The sequence below is a fragment of the Scyliorhinus canicula genome, chromosome 2 (assembly GCF_902713615.1).
Source record: "Scyliorhinus canicula chromosome 2, sScyCan1.1, whole genome shotgun sequence".
Classification (NCBI taxonomy): Eukaryota; Metazoa; Chordata; class Chondrichthyes; order Carcharhiniformes; family Scyliorhinidae; genus Scyliorhinus; species Scyliorhinus canicula.
The window spans coordinates 262,582,748-262,605,998 of NC_052147.1; the positions used below are offsets into that span (position 1 = coordinate 262,582,748).

Genomic DNA, 23,251 nt, shown 5'->3' on the forward strand with positions numbered 1-23,251 from the left:
GTCTCTCCCTAGCTACCAACTCCATCCTTCTCCCTGACAACTGTCTAAGAATAAACCAGTTTATTCGCAGTTTTGGTGTCTCACTTCTCGTCTTGTTTTTGACCGTCATTAAAGATCATATATTGCCATTTCCATGCTGCTGCTCAACCTTGCCCTTGTCTCAACTCAGCTGCTACAACCCACGTTCATCACTACCTGTAGACTTGACTTTCCAATACACTCCTGCCTGGTCACCCAAATTCTACCCTACAAAGATTTGTTGCAAACCATGGTCTAGTTGAATGGCAGAGCAGGCTTGAAGGACCAAATGGCCTATTCCTATTCCTTGTGTTTCTAGGTGAATTGCATCAATGTTTTATCACATTAATGGTACTATGTAAATATAAGTTGTTGTAACTTGATGTCAAACTGCTTAACTCCCTTTATTCAAATCCTGCTGTGAAATTCTCAGTTTCCTGGTATGGATGGTATTCTTGCATATGGCAGCACATAATACTATAACTAACTAGCTTTTAGGCTTGACCGCCCACGTATGATTTATCTTTTTTTCTATTTTCCCTGCAGAACTTGAAGCCAGACAGTTGCTTGTGACACTCTGTGAGATTGCAGTGAAATCAACTGATAAGAATACATGTACAAGAGCGCTTTGGGTTATATCGAAGCAGAGTTTTTGTGCAGAGGTGGTTGAGAAGGAGGTGGGTTTTCCTGCAAATATTGCTGTGCTCCTAACTACTCTACTGGGTAATAAATTGAATTAATTTTCCCTGACGCATTAGACATTTTTGTTCAGTTTTTGTTTAGTTACTACTGATGATTACCATGTATAGTAACCCTGCCCAAGCTGATGAATCGGTGCTCTTCCAGGTTGAACACTAATTAGAAGAAGCACCAAGGGTGGCAAGGGCACTGGTGGAAGGACTTCAGTGCCTATTACCAGGAGTAGCTTGGTAATACCACTGCTGACCGAGCCCTAACTAGACTTTTGTTAAATGAATTACTGCGTCGTGAGTGTCGCTGGCTAGACCAGCATTTATTGCCCATCCCTAATGAGGCATGGTGGTGAGCTGTCTCTTGAGCAGCTGCAGTCCAATGTGGTGTAAATTCCAGGATTTTGATCCAGCAACGGTGAAAGAATAGTGATGTTTCCATATCAGGATAGCGCTTGGCTTGGCCGGGAGCTTGCAGGTGGTGGTCCCATGTATCTGCTGCCATTGTCCTACTAGATGGCGGTGATCATGGGTTTGGAAGGTGCTGTCTAAGGAGGCATGGTGCGTTCCTGCAGTGCCATGGTGCATTTGTGGTAGATGGAATAGATGTTTATGGATGTATTTTGCCCCTATCGCACAGTTTGCCTTTAACACTACAACAACTTGTGCCCATGACATCTTTGTCAACTCTCTCCTGAGCTACCACAATTCTTTGGCCTTCTATTTTGCTTCACCTACTCAACCACCTCATAAATAGTATAAAATCCAAAACATTTCTTCCTCCTTGGCTCTGAAGAAGAGTTGGAATGACTCAGAACGTTAGCTCTGCTTCTGTCTCCACAGAAGCTACTAGGTCTTCTGTGGTTTTTCTAGCATTAATCTATTTTAATTTCAGATTTCAAGCATCAGTATTTTGATTTTATAATTATGCCAATCAGGCGGACTACTTTGTGCTGAACTGTGCCAAGCTTCTTGAGTAATGTTGGAGCTGCACTCACCCAGGCAAATGCAGAAAGTATTCCATCACACTCCTGACTTGTGCCCTGTAGATGGTGGACAGGCTTTGGAGAGTCAGCGGGTGAGTTACCTGCTGATGGTAACCCCCACCATGTTTATATGGCTGGTCAGGTTCAGTTCTAGTCAGTGATAACCGCCCCAGGCACTTGATGATGGGGAATGCAGTAATCTTAATGCCATTGAATGTTACGGAGTGATGATTAGATTTGTTCCTTGTTGGAGATGATCATTGCCTGGCACCTGTGTGGCACAAATGTTACTTGCCATCCTGGTCTTGCTGCATTGGGACATGGACTATATTAGCATCTGAGGAATCGCAAATTCCCCACTATCGACATCCTGGGGGTTGAACTGAAACAACCATGTAAACACTGGTTACAAGGGCTGGTTAGAGGCTAGGAATCCTGTGGAATGTAATTCGCCTCGTGACTCCTCAAAATCTGTTCGCCTACAATGCACAAGTTAGGAGTGTGATGAAATGTTTTCTACTTGCCTGGGTGAGTGCAGTTCCAAAAAGCTCAATGCCATCAAAGGCAACTCAACTGCTTGATTGGCATCCTAACTACCAAGTTTAACATTCACTCCCTTCACGACCAGCGCTCTGAAGTAGCAGTGTTGTATCATCTACAAATGGACTGCAGCAACTCACCAAGGCTCCTTCAACACCATCTTCCAAACCGACGGCGTCTACCACCTAGGGCAGCAAATGCATGGGATCACCACCATCTGCCTCCTTTTTAGCTACCCATGTTCCCGGTTTGGGACTATATTGCTGTTCCGATCAAAGTCTTGGAACTTCCTTTCCTCAGAAAAGTGGGTGTACTTACATCATGTGGACTGTAGCGAGTTCACCTTCTCGAGAGCAGCTGTGGCATATATGCAATTTTAAACTTCAGTTTGAACTTTTTATTTGGTGAAGGCTCTTTAAAGTGACACTATAATTTAACCTAATTATTCTGTACATTTAAGGATTTTTTTTGTCTGCTTTATATTAAGTGTTGATGAGTTGAGCAAACTGCTAACAAGTTTTGTTTTCCCGTTAGGTTCAAAATGTACTTACAGCAGTGGAAACAATATTAACTCGAGATCAACAGTCAGTGGTCATTGAACATGAAGCCTTAAATCTTATTATAAGGTAAGTGTGAATCAGTGGAATTATTCACGAATGTATATATTTAAAAGTATTTTGTTGCAAAGTAAAGAGGTACTGTTATGTGGATCCTGGAGAGCAGGAGGTTTGCATTAGTTGTGTGACCCATATTTGTTTGAAATTTGTTTTACTAAATGGGCTGATTTTCCTTATTCGAGATATATATTTGTTAAAATCATGATGTCGCAAATCGAACACGATCAAGAGAAATCCTTTCATTATCTGGTTTTCTATCTGCAGTGGCTTCATAGCTATCTGTTTTTAAAGATTAAAAATTATCTTCTGAAAAACGCTGAAAACTGATGCAATATTTTTATCTTGCAGTAAATGAAGACCTGTTTGACTTTAGACCATGTTATGCCCATTTTTCTATTTTGCAAATGAGGCTGCAAAATAATGTTTCTGTTTTATTGAATGGTTGCGGTTTTTAAGTTATTACCATAAATGGACTGGTCAGGAAGCCAATTAGGTAATTCTGGTGATATGGTAGGTAATTCTGGTGATATGGTAGGTAATTCTGGTGATATGGTAGGTAATTCTGGTGATATGGTAGGTAATTCTGGTGATATGATGGGTAATTCTGGTGATATGGTAGGTAATTCTGGGGATATAGTATAGTTTTGGTGATAGAGTAGGTAGTTTTGGTGATATCGCAAGTAAATGGTTTGGAATTCATGTCCGGATCAACATGATACCAAGTTTATGAATGGGCTTTGGGCAGTTTCCAAGGCTGGAAACTGAGATTGTGACATGGACTAAAGTCAAAGGTTTCTATATTCCCAATGTTGGACAATGCACGAGCAGTGTGACAAATAGAGACAGTGAATAGGCCCAGAGAGGAGTTGTGCAATAAAGCGGAGTTGGCATAAATGAGGAACTTCATGTTTTTTGATATTGCACTTGGATAGCATGTAAATGATAAAATAAAGGGGGCCAAGGATAGATCTTTGGGGACTCCAGAGAAAACCTTGCAGGATTTGGAAAAGAAGACATTACAGATGATTCTCTTACAACCATTCAATAAAGAAGAATGGAACCAAGCCAAATGTAGTTCCACCCATCTAGACAGTGGATGAGATGTTGCAGAACAGTGGTATGGTCAACTGTCTTTAAGATTGCAAGTAAGTTGAGAAGGCTGATGAGGGATAGCTGATCAGAGAATGTCACTTGTGATTTTGATCAAGGCAGTTTCAGTACTGTGGTGGGGCTGGAAACCAGATTGAAGAGACTCGTATTTTTTGGGGAAAGGGGGCACAGATTTGGATGGCAATGCTTTAAGGTGAGAAAAGAATATTGGAGATGGAACGGCGGGTTGCCAGGAACGTGGAGTCGAGGCCGGATCTGTTTTGAAGGGGCTAGGGGCATTTCACAAATTCAAAAGAGAATTAGCGTGGAATAGCTTAATATTGTTCTAGATTTCATAAAGATACATTCTTGACATCACAAAAATTCAGACAATTTGATTAATTAGAAACTCATCACAGCACTAACTTAATGGTGCTTATCTACATCCGAATAAATGTTAAACCTGATGAACACATCACAAATTAGATTTTGTTTCAAATATATACTGGTCTCCTGAAGTGAGTCACAAAATAAACTATAAATGTTATTTCATAATTGTATTTGTGTATTCAAATTAATTATGTCTGAACAGAAGCAGTAAGATGCTATGATGTAAATGTTTTATATCAATGTGTTCAGTGGTCCCCTGATAGTGAATGTTCTTGTAGAGACTTTTAAAAATAGTTTTCTTAGGTTGAAAGTTTAATTGATGTGGCCCTGTGAATCTCTGATCTGCAACTAAGTGGCTCATCAAGGCAAAGTTTTAATACCTCTGCTGTACAATATTTGCAGAGACTGCAACCCTGCGTTGTTTTATTGGGCCAATTGTGAGATTTTTTTCAAACACAGTGAGACCTATTTGTAAATGAGAAAAAGTTTCCGTGGTTAGGTTTTCTAATCTTTTACTTCTCACGTTTTAAGGCTGATAGAGCAGACACCTGTTCAGATGGGAGAAAGTGCTGTCCAATGGGCCAGGCTAGTACTTCCCCTTGTCATTCATTCAGCCCCCAAAGTCCGGTTACGGGCAGCAACAGCTCTGGAAATGGGACTACCGCTTCTTCTACAAAAGCAGCCTGAAGTAGCAGGCATAATTGAGCCCCTAATGATCTCCGTAAGTATGAGAATAAGAACATTTCTTACTTTGTCTTTCTTAAAATAAAACATGATGTGGAGATGCCGGCGTTGGACTGGGGTGTGCGCAGTAAGAAGTCTTACAACACCAGGTTAAAGTCCAACATGTTTGTTTCAAGGAGCAGTGCTGCGAAAGCTAGTGATTGAAACAAACATGTTGGACTTTAACCTAGTGTTGTAAGACTTCTTACTTAAAATAAAACCCTCAGGTTAGTGATGTGATGGAATTTCAATGCGTTTTTAGTTTGTAAATTTTTCCTTTTTGTAATTGTGGAATAAATCATGAAATAAGTAATAAATAATTAGTTAACATACTTTTTTTTCTTTGTTATTATTTTATCTGGCATGTTTTGGCGCACATGTGAATCTGTCAACTATGGCTCAGTGATGACACTCGTACTTTTTAAAAGCTTGTGAGTTCAAGTCCCACCCCAGAGGCCTGAGCACAAATCTAGACAGATCCTCTACCTTTGGGACATGGTCATTCCCTCTTTCAGATGATGTGTTTAAACAGAGCCCTTTTTTGCCCTGTCGGGTAGAACGTTCAATATTCTATGACAGTATTTCAAAAGAGCATGAGAGTTCTGTCTGGCATCATGATCAATATTTATCCTTTGCACAACATCATTTTTAATATTGCTGTTTGAGGAATCTTATTGTGGAAAAATTGTTTCACTATAGGGAATTGTATATACTGATCAGATACTGTCATGCTGAGGTGTAAGACTGTGTTTAGGAAGCCAAATGTACAGGCCAAGGCCTCTGCCGTTTGTGGGTCAACGAGTTGGTGGAACAAATTCATTTTCTGTACCTTTCTTTTAAAAAGCAAAGGAATGTAATCTTTGAATGTTCCAATATTTCAATTTTCAGAAAATGATTCAGGAGCTCCAGAAACTCTTCACAACAAAAAATGAAACTTATGTTTTGAAATTGTGGCCCCTCTTTGTGAAATTGTTGGGAAAGGTAAGATTATCCTAGGCGTTGCCTCCAAACAGATGATGGAAAAAGGTGTACCCGTTAAACTTTAAATTATGTTGTTCAAAGCTGTAAATGCTGGAGTCTATGAAGTTGCTGTCCATGAAGTTGCTGTAAGAGAATATTTCTTTGTAGAATATTCAAGGTTAGGAACATAAATAGGAGCAGGAGTAGACCATAAACCCCATTGAGCCTGCTTGCATTCCATACAATTTCCTGCCCACTCTCAATATCCCTTTATACTCCAACTTTAAATATATTTGTAATCAAACATTCACAACCCTCTCCAGTAGAGAATTCCAAAGAATCACAGCCTCTTGTGAAGAACGTTTCTTAACTTGGTTTTAAATGAACAGCCGATAATCCAGAGTTACTCCCTCACTGTTATAGATTCAAAAACCTCTTTTGGCTATCCTACCAAACCCTTGAGAATGTATTTCATTGAGTTCACCCCTCATTCTTTTAAACTGCAGAGAGTATAGGCCCAATTTACTCAGCCTTTCATTATAGGACAACCGCCTCACCCCAGGATGTAATCTTGTGACCCTTTACTGTACTGCCTCCAATGCTTATATATCCTTTAAATATGGGACCAAAACTGCGGCCTGTACTCTGGTGTGCTGTCACAAAAGCCCTGTACAATTGTAGCAAGAATCCTTACTCTTGCATACCAATCTCCTTGCAGTAAAGGCCAAGAAATTTAAAGCAAAATATTGAACAAAATACTGAAATAATGAACAGTAGATCTCATTCCTGAAAGGGAAAGATGGATTAAAACTTAACATCATTTCAATTTTGGACTTTATTTTTGCCTTGTGCGCAATTTTAAGTAATTGAAAGCTGGGAGTGAGATATATTTGTCTATATGTTATAACATGAGCTAGTGTAAGTGCCAAACCATTTAATTTCTCCTTTAGAGGTAGGTTGTTTAAAAATTTGTTACTGAGATGTGGGCTTTCTAAGTAAACCCTGTATTTATTGTGCTTGAGAAGGTGATGGTGCACTGCTGCCTTGAACTGCTACAATCCAAGTGGTGAAGCACCAACAGTGCTTTTTTCTGAAGTAGGTTGATATAAAACTATGTGGCTTGCTGTGCCATTTCAAGAGGACAGCTAAGATTCAACCACATTGCTGTGGATTGGGAATTGCATAAAAGCCAGATCCAGTGCAGATGCCAGATTTTGATCCCTCAAGAGCATTATGTAATCAGAGTGGCTCTTAGGACAATCCTCTAGGTTGCTGATCATTATTAATGAGATTAGCATTTTATTCAAGACTACTTAATTGATTAAGTTATCCCATCTGCAGTTTTGGGAATTGAATCCATGCCCTCAGGATTAATCTGGACCTCTTGATTACTCGTCCAGTAACATTTCAATTATGCTACTGTCTCATTAAATAAGTGAGGAGAAAGAGCTCAATAGCAAAGAGTCCCTGTGCTGTTAATAGACCGTTTAATGTATTTCTTCTCGTCTAGAATTTGGATTGTCCTCACAACTGTTCCAGACAGGGAAGAAGAATCCACCTTCCATAGCGTTTTCTTATTTTGGTTTAATATAAAAATAAAATGCAAATTAAGGAGCATAATTGGGGATTACAAACTCGCATATACTTTGTTAGACAATCGTCAAACCTACAGCACGGATTCAATCACAATTAAATTTATTTCCTCTTAATTTACTAAATCAATCTCTTTTCCTCTCTTCCCTGTACAAGTCATTGCACCGTGGAGGAAGTTTCATTAATTCTCTACTGCATTTGGAGGAATTGGGCTTTCGTAGTGGCTCTCCAGTTGTGAAGAAAATAGCTTTCATTGCTTGGAAAAGCTTGATCGATAATTTTGCATTGAATCCCGGTATGTGAAGACATGCTTTATTACTTTGAAATAAATCGGGGTTAATATTTTTGAAATGTATTGTTGGAAGTTTTTGACCTTTTTGTAATCTAAATGTAGAAAATATCAAGTGACAGGTTTTTCCACAACGTTCTTTTTTGTCTTTTTCCACCTCCCAAACATCGTATTCAACACATTGTTCCTCAGCTGATAGCAATATCAAATGAAAGAAAAGAGCAAATATAGGCACTCGTATTTCTGGCAGCAATAGTTTCTCGAAGCGTTCAATGCGGTTGAAGACCTCTGTTCCCTGAGCAAAACAGCAACTTGTATTTATGTTGCATCTTTCTTGTAAGGAAACATCCCAAGGCAAAGTGCTTCATAGGAACATTGTAAAACAAGATATGACACCGAGCCACACCAGCAAATAATGGATTAATTGACCAACAGCTTGGTCAATGAGAGGTTTAAAGTGCTTTAAATGAGGAAAGTTGAGGAGGTATTCCAGATGTCCAGGCGTCTATTATGGAACAATTAAAATTGGTATTGCACAAGAGGCTGTAATTAGAGGAGCTCCGATATCTTGAGAGGTCTGTTGGTTTGGAGGAGATTACAGAGTCAGAGGGGTAAAGTTATTGAGGGATTTGGAAAAAAAAAGATGCATGAATCAGCAAACACTGGTGGTGATGGATGAATGGGATTTGCTGCGGGTTGAGACACAGGAAGCAGAATTTTAGATGAGCTCAAGTTTATGGAAGGTAAAATGTGGGAGACCAGCCAGGAGTGTGTTGGGATAATCAATTCTAGATGTTTCAATGGCACCAATAAGGATTTTGACAGCAGATGAACTGAACCTGGGATGATGTTGGTTCATTATTGGAGCTGGAATACAGGCAGTCTTAGAAATAGGGTGACTATGAAGTTAGAAGTTTACCTTGGGATCACGTGACACCAATGTTACAAACTAGGTGGGGTCAAGGATTTTTTCTTAAAAGAGGGTAAGCAATGCATGGGTGAGAGAACATCTGATTCATCATAATTTGGAAAAATGCTTCAGACATCACGGTTGCTGCATTCAGTTGTGTCTCAAACAACACATTTTCATCTCCATTATCCTGTTTGGATGTGTGATGTCAACTGCGTGTTTTTAATTTTTGGGTGAAGCACCTCCTGATAGTCCCACCTTTTCACTCTAAATCACTTAATCCTACTGCTACTATTGAATTTCTATGCTGCTTTGCTGCTATTTATGTACCTTCTGTTCATCTGTCCCTTTCAAACTTGACTTTCTTTCTTCATAATTCACTCTTCTGATCCTGGCTGCCAGTCCTTTATCTGTTTTAAATATCTCTTCTATATGGCCATAACTAGGCACAGCAGTTGAGTAATCTCACCAGACCTCTTGTATAGTTTAAGCCTGACTTCCTTAATCTTTACTGCTTCAGTATTTTGGGGTTTTTTAATTACTTTTTCTGAGTTACAAAGCCAGGGCTCAGAGTGTGGACAGGGGCAAATCCCTAATCCAGCTCCTTGCCTGCTCCAAAAACCAATTCAAATTCAAATTGAATCCAATTCATGGTCCCCACAAGAGAGACATACCAGATCTGAGCCAAAAGGCAGAGCAGATACTACACTTGATCTTGGCCAAAAGGTCAGGAAGCGATGCTTTAGCATTTTATTTGCTACACAATAAATTGGGGTGGATTCATTCCTTTTTAAAATCTTTCCCAGAATGTCAATATCACTGCTACGGCAAGCATTGCCCATCTAATTGTCCTTGAGAAGATGGTGATGAGCCGGCGCCTTGACCACTGCATGTGGTATCGGTACATCCACATGTTAGGAAGGGATTTCCAAGATTTTGACCCAGCAACAATGAAGGAATGGCAATGTAATAGGAATGGCAATGCAGTTCTAAGTTAGCATGGTGTGTGGTTTGGAGTGGGACTTTCAGGCGGTAGGTTTTCCATGCTTCTATTTCCCCTTGCCCTTCTAGGTGGAAGATGCTTTTGAAGGAGCCTTGGTGAATTGTTGCAGTGCATCTTGTTGATGGAGCTACACTCGCCCAAGCAAGTGGAAAGCATTCCATCACAATCTTAACTTGTGCCTTGTAGATGGCCGATAAGCTTTGAGGAGTCAGATGAATTATTCTTCACAGATTCCTACCCTCTGACCTCCTCTTGTAGCCACAGCATTTATATGGCTAGCTCAGTTCAGTTTTGGGTCTATGCTAATCCTCAGTGTGTTAACTGTAGTGATGAGAGGAGACTTGATTGAGGTATCCTAGATCCTGAGCGGTGAATAGTGAGAACCTGGCCCCACTCAACCGAGCATAAAGATGTAGAGGGCACAGATTCAAAATAATTGCCAAAAGGACTAAAAGTGATGCAAGGAAAATATTTCACCTGGAGGGTGGTTTAAATCTGGAACAAACTTCTTGAGAGGGTGGTGGAGGCAGGTTTAATCGAGGTATTTAAAGGGGAATTGGATTGCTATCTGAAAGAATTGTATGTGGAGGGGAGATGATTCTATTCCTCCTTGGTGTAAATGGTCGTTGTCTGATGCTTATGCAATGCCTATGTTACTTTGGTGAACTTCAATGGGACATGGACATGTTGGTGGGTTGGGCAGACAAGTGATAATGCAGTTCAATGCAGAGAAGTGTGGGATGATTCATTTTGGCAGGAAGAATTTGGAGAGACCAAATAGAATTAAAGGAGGAGCTCTAAAGGAAGTGCAGGGTCAAAGGGTCTTCAAAAGGGTCATCAATCATTGAAGGTGGCAAGGCATGTTGAGAGAGCATTTAATTAAGCATATAGTATCTTGGATTTTATAGATAGACCATTGAGTTCAAAAGTAAGGAGGACATGTTGAACCTAGTTTAAAACATTTGTTAAACCTCACGGAGTACTGTGTCTAGTACTGGGCGCCATACTTAAAGGATGATAAGGCATTAGAGTGAGTATTGAGGAGATTCACAAGAATGATTTGAAAGACATGCAACTATGAGGGTAGATTGGAGAGGTAGGGAATTTTTTCCCTGGAGAAAAGAAGGATGAGAGGAGACTTGATTGAGGTATCCTAGATCCTGAGCGGTGAATGGTGATAACCTGTTCCCACTCAACCGAGCATCAAGATATAGAGGGCACAGATTCAAAATAATTGCCAAAAGGACTAAAAGTGATGCAAGGAAAATATTTCACCAGGAGGGTGGTTTGAATCTGGAACAATCTTCTTGAGAGGGTGGTGGAGGCAGGTTTGATCAAGGTATTTAAAGGGGAATTGGATTGCTATCTGAAAGAATGTACAAGGTTTTTTTTTATAAATGTTTTTTATTGAGTTTTCATATTTTATATATGACAATTTACAAATTATTAGAGAGAAAAAAAGAAAACACAAAAATTTAACATGAATATTTACAGGTAAGCATCTTCATAACAACAATTGTGGCCGCCCCCTTTAGCCAGCATACATATTTTACATTCCCCAATATGGCCGAGGCACATGTTTATAGGCATTTATTTATAGTTTGGTTTTGGGCCTTAGCTTGCCATCAAACCTTCCCCCGATTCCCATCCATTTTCCCCTGATTCTTGGCCACCCGACTATTCTTCCTCTTGTACGTTGGCCACAAACAGGTCCCGGAACAATTGCATGAATGGCTCCCACGTTCTGTGGAAGCCGTCGTCTGACCCTCGGATGGCGAATTTGATTTTCTCCATTTGGAGAGATTCCGAGAGGTCGGACAGCCAGTCTGCAGCTCTGGGCGGTGCTGCTGACCGCCAGCCAAACAGGATTCTAAGGCGGGCGATCAGGGAGGCAAAGGCAAGGGCGTCCGCCCTCCTCCCCAGAAATAGATCTGGCTGGTCTGAAACCCCGAAGACCGCCACTATCGGGCATGGCTCCACCCTCACCACTTTGGGCATAGCCTCGAAGAAGGCTGTCCAGTACTCCACAAGTCTGGGGCAAGACCAGAACATGTGGGCGTGGTTGGCCGGGCCTCTTTGGCACCGTTCACATCTGTCCTCCACCTCCGGGAAGAACCTACTCATACGGTTTCTCGTTAAGTGGGCTCTATGTACCACTTTTAGTTGCGTCAGGCTGAGCCTTGCGCACGTGGAGGTGGAGTTGACCCTATGTAGTGCTTCGCTCCAGAGTCCCCACCCTATCTCCATCCCCAGGTCGTCCTCCCATTTCCTCCTTGTTGCGTCCAGTACGGTGTCGTCCCTATCTACCAGTCGGTCATACATGTCACTACAGTTCCCTTTCTCTAGGATACTTGCGTCCAGTAGGTCTTCCAGTAGTGTCTGTCGTGGCGGTTGTGGGTACGTCCTTGTCTCCTTTCGTAGGAAGTTTTTGAGCTGCAGGTACGGTAGCTCGTTCCCCCCAGCCTGCTGAAATTTCTCTCTCAGTTCGTCCAGTGTTGCGATCCTGTCGTCCGTGTATAGGTCCCTGACTGTCAGTGTCCCCCCGTCCTGCCTCCACCTTTTGAAGGTGGCGTCAGTCAGTGCTGGTTTGAACCTATGGTTGTTGCAGATGGGAGCCTTGTCCGACATTTTGTACTGGCCAAATTGCTGCCGCAGTTGGTTCCAGGATTGGAGGGTGGCTGTCACCACTGGGCTGCTGGAGTGTTTTTTGGGTGGGGATGGGAGTGCTGCCGTGGCGAGGGCCCAGAGGGAGGTTCCCACGCAGGAGGCCTCCTCCGCACGCACCCACTCGGCTTCTGGCTCCTGAATCCATCCCCTTACTCGCTCGGCTGTTGCCGCCCAGTGGTAGAATTGTAGATTCGGGAGGGCTAGCCCCCCCTGGATTTTGTTTTTTGTAGGACCTTCTTTGGGATCCTAGCATTTTTACCCCCTCATACGAACGCCATGATACGTTTGTCCAGCGCTTTGAAAAAGGCCTTGGGGATGTAGATCGGAATGGATCTAAACAGGAAGAGGAACCTGGGCAGTACGTTCATTTTGATCGTCTGGACTCTCCCCGCGAGGGAGAGCGGGAGTGTGTTCCATCTTTGCAGGTCCTTTTTAACTTCCTCCATCAGGCTGGTGAGGTTCCATTTGTGGATCCCTTTCCAGTCATGGGCTATTTGGATCCCCAGGTAGCGGAATTTATGTCGGGCTTGTTTGAACGGCAGCCCCTTTAGTGCTGCCCCCCCCCTCCCCCTTGCGGGTGTACTGGGAAGATCTCACTTTTGCTCATGTTGAGTTTGTAGCCCGAGAAGGCTCCAAACTCTTTCAGGAGCGCGATGATTCCGTTCATGCTGCTTTGTGGGTCCGAGATATAGAGGAGCAGATCATCCGCATAGAGTGAGACTCTGTGCTCTCTACCTCCCCTTCGGATCCCCGTCCAATTTTTTGCTGCCCTGAGCGCGATTGCTAGTGGGAACAGCAGCGGGGACAGTGGGCATCCTTGTCTGGTGCCCCTGTGCAGCTGGAAGTATTGGGAGTTGGTATTGTTGGTCCGTACACTCGCCATGGGAGCGTTGTATAGGAGCTTTACCCAAGCGGTGAACCCTGTTCCAAGCCCGAACCGCTCCCGTACCTCTATGAGGTATTTCCATTCGACTCTGTCGAAGGCCTTTTCTGCGTCCAGGGAGACGATCACCTCTTGTGTTCTCTCCCCGGAGGGGGTCATTATCACGTTCAGCAGGCGCCTGATGTTCGCGGTAAGCTGTCTACCTTTGACGAAGCCCGTCTGGTCCTCTGTGACCACCTCAGGTACACAGTCTTCTAGCCTTTTGGCTAGGATTTTGGCCAGTATTTTGGCGTCTGCGTTCAGCAGAGATATGGGTCTGTATGACCCACATTCCGTTGGGTCTTTGTCTTTCTTAGGTATCAGCGAGATTGAGGCCTGTGCTAACGTGGGTGGCAGTGTGCCCCTAGCTAGCGAGTCTGTGAACATCTCCTGCAGGTGCGGGGCCAGCGCTGTCGCAAATTTTTTGTAGAAGTCCGCCGGGAATCCGTCCGGTCCCGGCGCCTTCCCTGTCTGCATGGAGCTAATGCTCTCCATGATCTCTCCCAGTGCTAGTGGTGCTTCCAGATCCCGTTTTCTGCCCTCTCCCACGACTGGTATGTCCAGTCCATCAAGAAACCGGTTCATCCCAGCCTTCCCCGTTGGGGGCTCTGAGGTGTACAGCTCTTGGTAGAAGGCCTTGAAGGTTTCGTTAATCCTCTCTGGTTCTGTTTCCCACGTGCCTCTGGTACCTCTGATTTGCGCAATTTCTCTGGCTGCCTGCTTTCTCAGCTGGTGTGCCAACAGTCGGCTGGCTTTGTCTCTGTGTTCGTACAGGGCCCTGCGTGCCTGGCGGAGTTGGTGTACTGCTTTCCTGGTGGAGAGCAGGTCAAAGTTCCTTTGTAATTCTTTTCTCTCTGCCAGGAGCTCTACGGTCGGGGCCTCGGAGTATTTACGGTCTACCTCCAGTATGGAGTCGACCAGCTTCTGCCTAGCCTCCCTTTCCTCCCTATCTCTTTGCGCTTTGAAGGCAATGATTTCCCCTCTTAGTACGGCCTTAAGCGCTTCCCAGAACGTGGAGGATGAGACCTCCCCATTTTGGTTGTTCTCCGTGTATTCCGCTATGGCCCGCGCTATCCTTTCGCTGAAGGCCTTGTCAGCTAGTAAGGCACCGTCCAACCTCCATGTGGGGTGCTGGGCCCTTCCCGTCTCCAGCCGCACGTCCATGTAGTGTGGGGCGTGGTCTGATATCACAATTGCGGAGTATTCCACCTTGTCTATCCCTGGAAGCACCGTTTTCCCCACCACAAAGAAGTCAATTCTGGTGTACACGTTGTGTACTGGGGAGAAGAAAGAGAATTCTTTCTCCCCCGGGTGGGCGAATCTCCAGGGGTCCACTGCTCCCATCTGCTCCATATAGTGACTGAGTTCCCTTGCCATGTTTGAGGTTTTCCCCGTTTTGGGGTTTGAAGAATGTACAAGGTTAAGGAAATAAGGAAGGGGAGTGGGATTAGGTAAAATGCTCTTGTCAGAGAGCCAGTGCAGATTTGATGGGCCGAATGGCCTCTTGAAATATACAGATTCTGTGATTACATGAAAGTTTCTAGACATTGTGCCTTCTCACCTGCAATCTCTGTTCCTCACTTCTTCCTACATAGAAACTGCAAATAGGAATCATTACCTTCTATCAAGTGAGTACAGAGCAGTATTGACAAAGTCCTTGGTACAGCTCTAGGCCCTATTCATTTAGTCAGGTTATGCAGCACAGGGCAAAAATAAAAAGGAAGTAGAAGAGGACATTAAATGTCTCCAGATATCTGTCCCCTAATGGGAGAGAATTCAAATATTTTTTGACCTTTTTCCATTCTTCCAATTTTTTATATGAAATGAAAATCGCTTATTGTCACAAGTAGGCTTCAAATGAAGTTACTGTGAGGAATTGAACCGCGCTGCTGGTCTGCCTTGGTCTGCTTTAAAAACCAGCTATTTTGCCCTGTGCTAAACTAGCCCCGCCATATAACATTTTCTTTTACTGTGCAGATATACTTTGCAGTGCAAAACGACTCCGGTTGCTTATGCAGCCACTGAGTTCCATTCACGTAAGAACGGAAATTTTGGGCCTTGCCAAACTAGAGGTTTGGTGGTATTTGGCTCTTCGGCTAGGCCCACAGCTTTCTGCTAACTTTGAACAGGTAAGAAATGCCAGCAGTCAGTCTTTGAAATGTACAGCATTATTTACCTGTCACTTTTTCTGGAATATTTTTGCTGAGTGGTTGACTTGTGCTGTTTAGAATGAGAACAGAATACTGCTTCATCCTAATTTACCAGTGAAAACCTATAGATTAATATTACCCAAAGGATTTTTAATTTAATATTAGTCTTGGCTTTGAAAATGTTTACTCGAGGTTTGGGAAAATATGGCTACGCCTAAGTTTGTTCACAGCTGTTTTCTGACGGAAAAGCGTCACCAAGAAAGGGAGCATTGTGACCATCTGATGGGCAAGCCAAGTGGTGTGGCTTATTGTCAAATCTTTGTCCAGTGGCAATTGTGAAGTGCTGCATCGTACTCACTCCCACAGATGGGTTCTTCATTTTGGTTTCAATTAATTTGATTACCAGAAGGGTCCTCTTGCATTCCTGTTGTCCATTTACCTTTGCATCAAATTCAGTTTGTTCAGTAGAAACTAATGGATTGACAACCAGTTCACTGGATCTCCATATTTCTTTTTGGTCCATTAACATTGTGTTGTTGATTTGGAATTTTGTTTTGGAGATATTTGAGTTTTTGGGTTGGTGTTGCCGTCAGATGAAAGAAAAGATTTGTCCATTTTAACTACTGTTAAATATTTGGCTGAAACTTGCTCGAGGAAAAAATGTGACGCAAGTAGCTTGAGATATCACCGAAAATCAGCAACATCTGGCATTAACTAGATTTTGTCAGCGTGAAGTATTTGATGCAACTTTCTATTATATTCTGGTAGGTGTGTCTCCCGCTGCTGCAGAATGCCTTTGGTATTGAGGGATCTGTGCCTCCAGGAACGCCCTGCAGAACTGTAATGACCTCTCCTAATACAACCCCAGTTTCTATGCAGAAACCAGGTAAGATTTGTAAACAATTCATGTAGTGAGTGCGACACAGCAGTAATATACTAGAAATTAATTTTTTTATTGCCCATGAATGTAACTTTCTTTCAGTGACTTTTCCTTCGCCAAGTCTGACAGTGCCCAGGTTGCAATTGAATTCCAGCCTCTCACCATTGCCAGTAATACAGGCAGTCCAGCTTGTAGGAGTCGAAGTTTTGCTTCATTTTCTGGTGGGTCCTGAGGTCACCGATCTGGTTAAACAGAACAAGCTTCAGCTAAGTTTAGGTATGCCTGATATTTACTAACAGTTTGGATTGCTTTTATGGTGTTTTATGATGTTGTGCATGGACGTACTGTAATGAAGCTAGTGTGTTGGTGTGGAAATGCTTAGAACCAATGGGCATCATTGGGCTCAAGAGTTGTTCATAGATTCTCTCTCTTGTTCTCCCTCACCAGGTGAATGTCCCTGGTTTCCCAGTGGAATCTCAGGGCTATAATTGGGCTTTGAGGGAGGAGAGCTAAGCTTGTTGCTGATTGCTCGTTCAGCGGTTTCACTGGGGTGTTTCAGGTGATCTTAGTGCAGATGCCAATTTTGCGGCCACAGGAGGTCTGGATTGGGTTTTGTTTGCTGCTTTCAAGGATGCTGGAGCCTTAAAGGATTACTGGATATGGATTGAATGTAGAAACTGATTGGATCTAACTTAAAAATGCGTTCAGCAAGTCAGTTCAAATTCAAAACACAAACGTGCTAAAGTTAGTACAGCTACAGTTAGGGAAAGTAGGACAACACGGTGGTGTAGTGGGTTAGCACTGCTGCCTCAGGTTCGATCCCGGCTCTGGGTCACTGTCCGTGTGGAGTTTGCACATTCTCCCCGTGTTTGCGTGGGTTTTGCCCCCACAACCTAAAACTGTGCAATCTAGGTGGATTGGCCATGCTAAATTGCCCCTTAATTGGAAAAAAATGAATTGAGTACTCTATATTTTAAATAAAAAAGGTAAAGGAAAGTAAGACTGAAACAAATAATGAAAAAAGCCATGCAAACTTTCTTACTAATGTGTCTACATGTATCATTTTAGCCTTTATGATGCTTGCTTCCCACTCGTAGTAATATGTGCCATTGTCATTTCCTACAGACCCTCTGCAGCACCCATTAATTAATAGCCCTTCGTTCTTTTGCAAAAATGCTGGAACCCTGATAACTGCAGTCAGAGATGCGTTCCTTTCTGTTGGCAAACTGGGAGAAGGTAAATCATAGTATATGATTTTTGATGTGTTTAACCAAAATACAGCAGCACAGTGTAACGTTTGACAATCGCAAAGTTGATATAAGAAGTCCTACCCTTTTATCTCTCGAAAGGGTAATTCTGATGCAGAATTAAACTGTTTTGACTGTATTTGAGATAAATGTTGGTAATAGCTGACCAAATTAAGTGCAGTTTATGAATTGAAAATTCAGTCAGATGGCACCTCTGGAGAGGGAGAGTTCATGGGTCAGGTTGATTAACTCCTTTGAAAAGCCGTCAACCTGAAATGCTAACTGTTTTACTCTCCACCAATGTTAGCAGACCTAGTAACTACTGCCACTGTTTTCTTTCGGGTTTCCATTGTTCACAATATATGGCAGCCATGTTGTATTATCTTTTCATTTTTGTCTTCCGTAGATGCCATGCTTAATCTTATTTGGAAGCATCTGATCAGCTATGTGAAAAATGCCATTGAGTCAGGTTGGTGAAGTCTTGTGCATTTATTCTGAGGATCGCTTCCCTTTATATTTCTTTCCACAGCTCACTAACTGCAGTTGAGAGTGTGAGCCCCTTGCTGCCAGGCCATTACTGCTCTAATTCGACGGTTGGTGTGTGTAAGAAATTAATCTTTAACGATTCTCCTGTTTTATTATATTATCCTCAACTGCTATATGCAGTTAAGCAGAACTGTATCAGACACTTTGATTTATGCAGAAGACTGCAAAAACATATTTTTCCTAATTTTGAGATGTTCTTTTAACTTCAGGCTCAAAGAAGGAGCGACAAGCATCAGAGGTATTGACGCTGTTGTTGCAAGCATTGCAGCAGATAGTGAATTCAGATACTATCTCTGCTCACAAAACATTGGTAAGTACATTAAATCTTGTGTTTTTGAAATACTTAGCCAGCAGAACCTTAACAGTAAATGGTAGTCCATATATGTTTCTAAATAAGTCTGTCTAGTCTGTGTTAGTGCTATCAAAAATAAAAGCTACCTTTGGAGGCACACTACCGTTTACCGCCTACTCAGTGCTGGTGTACCAATGACTTGAAAATGCATTTTGTTTCCTCTTGATTGGCATGAACAAAAAATGTTCAGTTTTATCTTTTAAGAATTCAACCGCAGAATTATGCTGAACTGTTCTGTTATGAAACCAGGGTTAAATGTGTGAGAACCTAGCTGCCTTCCCCAATCATTATTTGCTATTAAAAAGTGGAAGATGTGTTTTTCAATTCTACTTATTTTACATGGGACAGTTACCGCCACCTTTCAGTCCTGTGTGCAACTTGTGTGATTTGCTACTTGATGTGCAATGCACCGATTGGGCTGGCAGACTGGTCTCAAATTAACTTACTTGCTCAATCTGGGGCATTGAAATAGTGAAGCTGCTTCAAAAAAATTTATATTTTTCCAGGAGCTGTGAGGTCCCATTAGTGATAAAATTCTTTGTTCAAATATAAATTCTAACATTTGCACTGAACTGATGCTAACAAAATTTAAAAATATATAAAATATACACTGATCTGCAGTAACATTCTTCTGAATGATAACACTAGAGTTTTACTTTTTCCTTGCCAATTTCTGCTCCTTTGTCCTCTTCATGTGCCTCTGGTTCCTTAGGCATTAGTTATCCTCCGGTACCTTGCTCAGGGGCTCATTCACGCTTGACCCTAGTTGGTGAGTGTTGATACCATTAACTGTTGATGCTATCCCCTCACTCAACTCACATGTGCAGTTGAGATACGGAGACTAATACTGTCATCCTGACTCAATATGAATTGGAAAGCTTAAATCTGGAACCTTGTATTCTGTGTGGTTTGGCCACACATTGCTGTTGCTACCTGAGCCTTCCTATCCATTCTGTTAACTTCACCTGTTTTCGTGCAGAACGTTTTCTGAGGAATACTTTTAATTTCTTATAAGGTTGGTAGTTTGATTAAAAACAATAAATGGATAACTGATAAACTTGTGTGCGTCACAAATAAAAAAAATTGGTATGCCCCTGTCGTGAAAGGGAAAGCAATTCATGAATATGACTGACACTGTTACTGAATTGCTTGCTTTTCTCTCCAGGCTCTCATAGAGGCAACCGTCAAAGGACTCTCTCCAAAGGTCTTGGGATCACCAGCATACCAGGTCGCCAACATGGACATTCTGAATGTATGCATGTACCTTGTGTTATTTTGTTGTGACATGGGAAAGGATGTGTCTGGAGTGATGATTGAAGTTCCATTACATTTTTCCTCTGATACTTGTATGCATGAAGATAACTTCCCACCCCCATTTCTTGGATAGTTTTATTTGGGCCAACTCTAGCATTATATCTTGACTGAGTGAACATGTATAGGTTTATACTTTTCTGCTCTGTAGCTGACTGGTAGAATGTGTGAAAGAACTAATTGAAAGTATTATGGCACATAAAGCAATTTGGCCTATCATGCCTGCCAGCTGATGAGTTATCCAGTTTTCCAGTAGATTATGGCACTTCAAGGACTTTAGATGTGATGAGGATTTTTGCCCCTACCAGCTGATCAGGTAGTGATCCCACCCTCTGGATGAAGTAATTTCTTCTCAAATCCTCTTGACAGCATGGGCGGCACTGTGGGTAGCATTGTTGCGTTACAGTGCTGGGGACCCAGATTCGATTCCCATTTGCATCACTGTCTGTGTGGAGTCTGCATGTTCTCCCAGTGTCGGCATGGGTTTCCCCCGGTGCTCCAGTTTCCTCCCACAAGTCCCGAAGACGTAGTGTTGGGTAATTTGAACATTCAGAATTCTCCCTCTGTGTACCCGAACAGGTGCTGGAATGTGGCGACTAGGCACTTTTCACAGTAACTTCATTGCAGTGTTAATGTAAGCCTACTTGTGATAATAAAGGTTATTATTATTATAATTCCTCCACAGATTACTTTAAACCTGTCAGTTTGTTATTGACCTATTTGCAGGTCGTTGCTATCCACTCGTGTCTGGGCCCCTCAATTATGTTTATTCGGCAAACTGGCTTGTAATGACTCGTGCTAACCTTTCCTCCCTTCTTTAATACTGGTACAGTGTTGGGAATTCTTCAGAACCATGCCTACAGTCAGAGATCCGAGTGCTCACCCTTAAAGGAGGCATGGTATCACAGCAATTAGCACAGTTGCTTCACAGTTCCCGGGTCCCAGCTTCGATTCCTGGCTTGGGTCACTATCTGTGGTGTGTCTGCAGGTTCTCCCCGTGTCGGCGTGGGTTTCCTCTGGGTGCTCCGGTTTCTTCTCACAGTCCAACGATATGCAGGTTAGGTGAATTGGCCAGGCTAAATTGCCCTTGCGTTAGGTGGGATTACTGGGTTATGGGGATAGGGTGGAGGTGTGGACTTAAGTGGGGTGCTCTTTCCAAGGGCCGGTGAAGATGAGATGGTCCGGGTGGCCTACTTCGGCACTGTAAATTCTATGTAAAAGCAAATGTGAAATTCATGATAGAATAGAATTTACAGTGCAGAAGGGGCCATTCAGCCCATCAAGTCTGCACCAGAAAGAGCACCAACTTAAGCCCATGCTTCCACCCTATCCCTGTAATCCGACCTAACTAGGGGCCAATTTAGCGTGGCCAATCCACCTAACCTGCACATATTTGGACTGGGAGGAAATCGGAGCACCTGGAGGAAACCCAGGCAGACCAGGGAGAAAGTGCAAACGCCACACACAGATAGTCACCCGAGGCCGGAATTGAACCTGGGACGCTGGAGATGTGAGACAGCAGTGAACAAAGAACAAAGAAAAGTACAGCACAGGACCAGGCCCTTTGGCCCTCCAAGCCTGTGCCGACCATGCTGCCCATGTAAACTAAAATCTTCTGCACTTCAGGGGTCCGTATCCCTCTATTCCCATCCTATTCATGTATTTGTCAAGATGCCCCTTAAACGTCACTATCGTAGTATCCACTGAGCCACCATGCCGCTCATAATCATATTATGATTACTTGGCTACGAGATCACTAGTTAACCCTGCTTCATCACACGTTACGTTACTGGTCTAAGATTGCTTATTCCCTGGTTGGTTCTGGAATATGCTGTGGTGCTAGACTTGAGAGGCCAAGGTGCAGAGGATTAAACTACGGGTCTTGGGCAGGGGGTAGGGAAGGAGTGCCTCTAATAGACACACACACTCTCAAAGTAGGTTATCCCTCTTGCCTGGCAACAGCACACTCAGCGAAAGCTGCCGAGCTACCTGCTTGGAGTGGCTTCCGTTGCAGTCAGGCCTGTACCTCATTCTCTCGCATGCCTCCATCCCATCCTCTCCTATTCCTCCTCCTCTTTCTCCCCCGTCCACCACCACCACCACACACGCTCTGCGCATGCTCAGTGAAGCTCTTGAGCTTGATCCTAGGGAGGCACTGCACTATCCTGGAATCACATTTGCAGCTGCAATATCTGTCCCTCAACTGTTGAATTTTCTACCACAATTACTTTCCTGACCTTCCTCTGCCTTTCCATCCCATAAGTGGGCCACCCATAGTACTGGCTTAACTCTGGTGGTGTTCCCGAGAAGAACCATCTCCCTCAAAGTATACTGAATTGAAAGCCAGTTGGATAGTGATATGCAGTCAGGTTCTGCTGGTTGTCTACCAATCCTTCTCTGCCTGTGCACCCAAGAGCTTATAGGTGATCAAATCCATCTAATGCTCAGCCTCATGGGTGCACCTGCTCCTCCAGCTGACTACATTTCCTTTGTATATTGTCCAGGAAAAGAGGAGCATTCTGGAAATCCTCAAATGGAACAGAATATGCATTCTATGGGGCTGCAATGCCTTACCCATCCTTGTTAGGCTATTAACTGACATAATAGAAATACACTTAAGACTAAGAAAAACACTTTACCAGCTATTTAGCTCCTTCCTTTATGTTAACTTCACCTTCCATTTTTTAAACTTTTCCTGATTCTTGTGCTCCTTTATCTGCGATCAGATGTTAAAAATGTTAAATAAAACAAAAATTGAAAAGTGCCTTAAGTCTTGGGTTTCTGCTACTGCTCTTGTGTTGATAATGTTATAGAATCTACAGTACAGAAGGGGGTCATTCAGCCCATCGAGTCTGCACTGGCCCTTGGAAAGAGCAACCATGCTAAGCCCACACCTCCACCCCATTCCCCTAACCCAGCAACCCCACAGAACCTTTTTGTTTTTGACACTGAGGGCAATTTATTGTGGCCAATCCACCTAACCTGCACATCTATGGGCTGTGGGAGGAAACTGGAGCACCCGGAGGAAACCCACGCATACATGGGGAGAACGTGCAGATTCTGCACAGACAGTGTCCCGAGCCGGGAAGAAATTGTGCTACCATGCTGCCCACGCTAATGTCATTTTGATTTCACCTGTGTTTGATTTGTTATGCTTCAATCTCCTGGTGAGCCTTTTGGAACTCCAGTCTACTCCCAATCCTTTATCTCCAACCTCCTGGAAAGCTTTTCTTTCTCATTTGATTTAACTGAGCTGGCTTTGTAAGTATTTGGGAGGCCAAGCATTATTAGATGTTTACATGTATATCCTACCATTCCATGATGTGTTGCGATAGTTTAAAGCACCACCAATCTGTTGCAACAAAACGT

General features: G+C 43.0%; 1 protein-coding gene and 1 non-coding gene across 4 annotated transcripts in view; one reads left to right on the forward strand and one right to left on the reverse strand.

Moving 5' to 3' along the window:
• Nucleotides 1-23,251, forward strand: part of rif1 (replication timing regulatory factor 1) — a 95,126-nt gene that overhangs the window by 22,065 nt on the left and 49,810 nt on the right. For 2 of the 3 annotated variants that reach the window (XM_038790007.1, XM_038790005.1), the window contains exons 5-16: nt 565-695; nt 2,768-2,859; nt 4,861-5,050; nt 5,941-6,033; nt 7,762-7,900; nt 15,374-15,525; nt 16,315-16,432; nt 16,529-16,702; nt 17,552-17,662; nt 18,080-18,142; nt 18,429-18,529; nt 19,737-19,823. In XM_038790007.1, the coding sequence (XP_038645935.1) occupies nt 565-695; nt 2,768-2,859; nt 4,861-5,050; nt 5,941-6,033; nt 7,762-7,900; nt 15,374-15,525; nt 16,315-16,432; nt 16,529-16,702; nt 17,552-17,662; nt 18,080-18,142; nt 18,429-18,529; nt 19,737-19,823 (1,451 nt within the window). The remainder of the gene's footprint in view (nt 1-564; nt 696-2,767; nt 2,860-4,860; nt 5,051-5,940; nt 6,034-7,761; nt 7,901-15,373; nt 15,526-16,314; nt 16,433-16,528; nt 16,703-17,551; nt 17,663-18,079; nt 18,143-18,428; nt 18,530-19,736; nt 19,824-23,251) is intronic. The other variant, XM_038790006.1, reaches the window with a different exon arrangement.
• Nucleotides 9,344-9,543, reverse strand: LOC119962556. Its single transcript, XR_005459913.1, has one exon. It is a non-coding gene; the product is annotated as a U2 spliceosomal RNA (small nuclear RNA).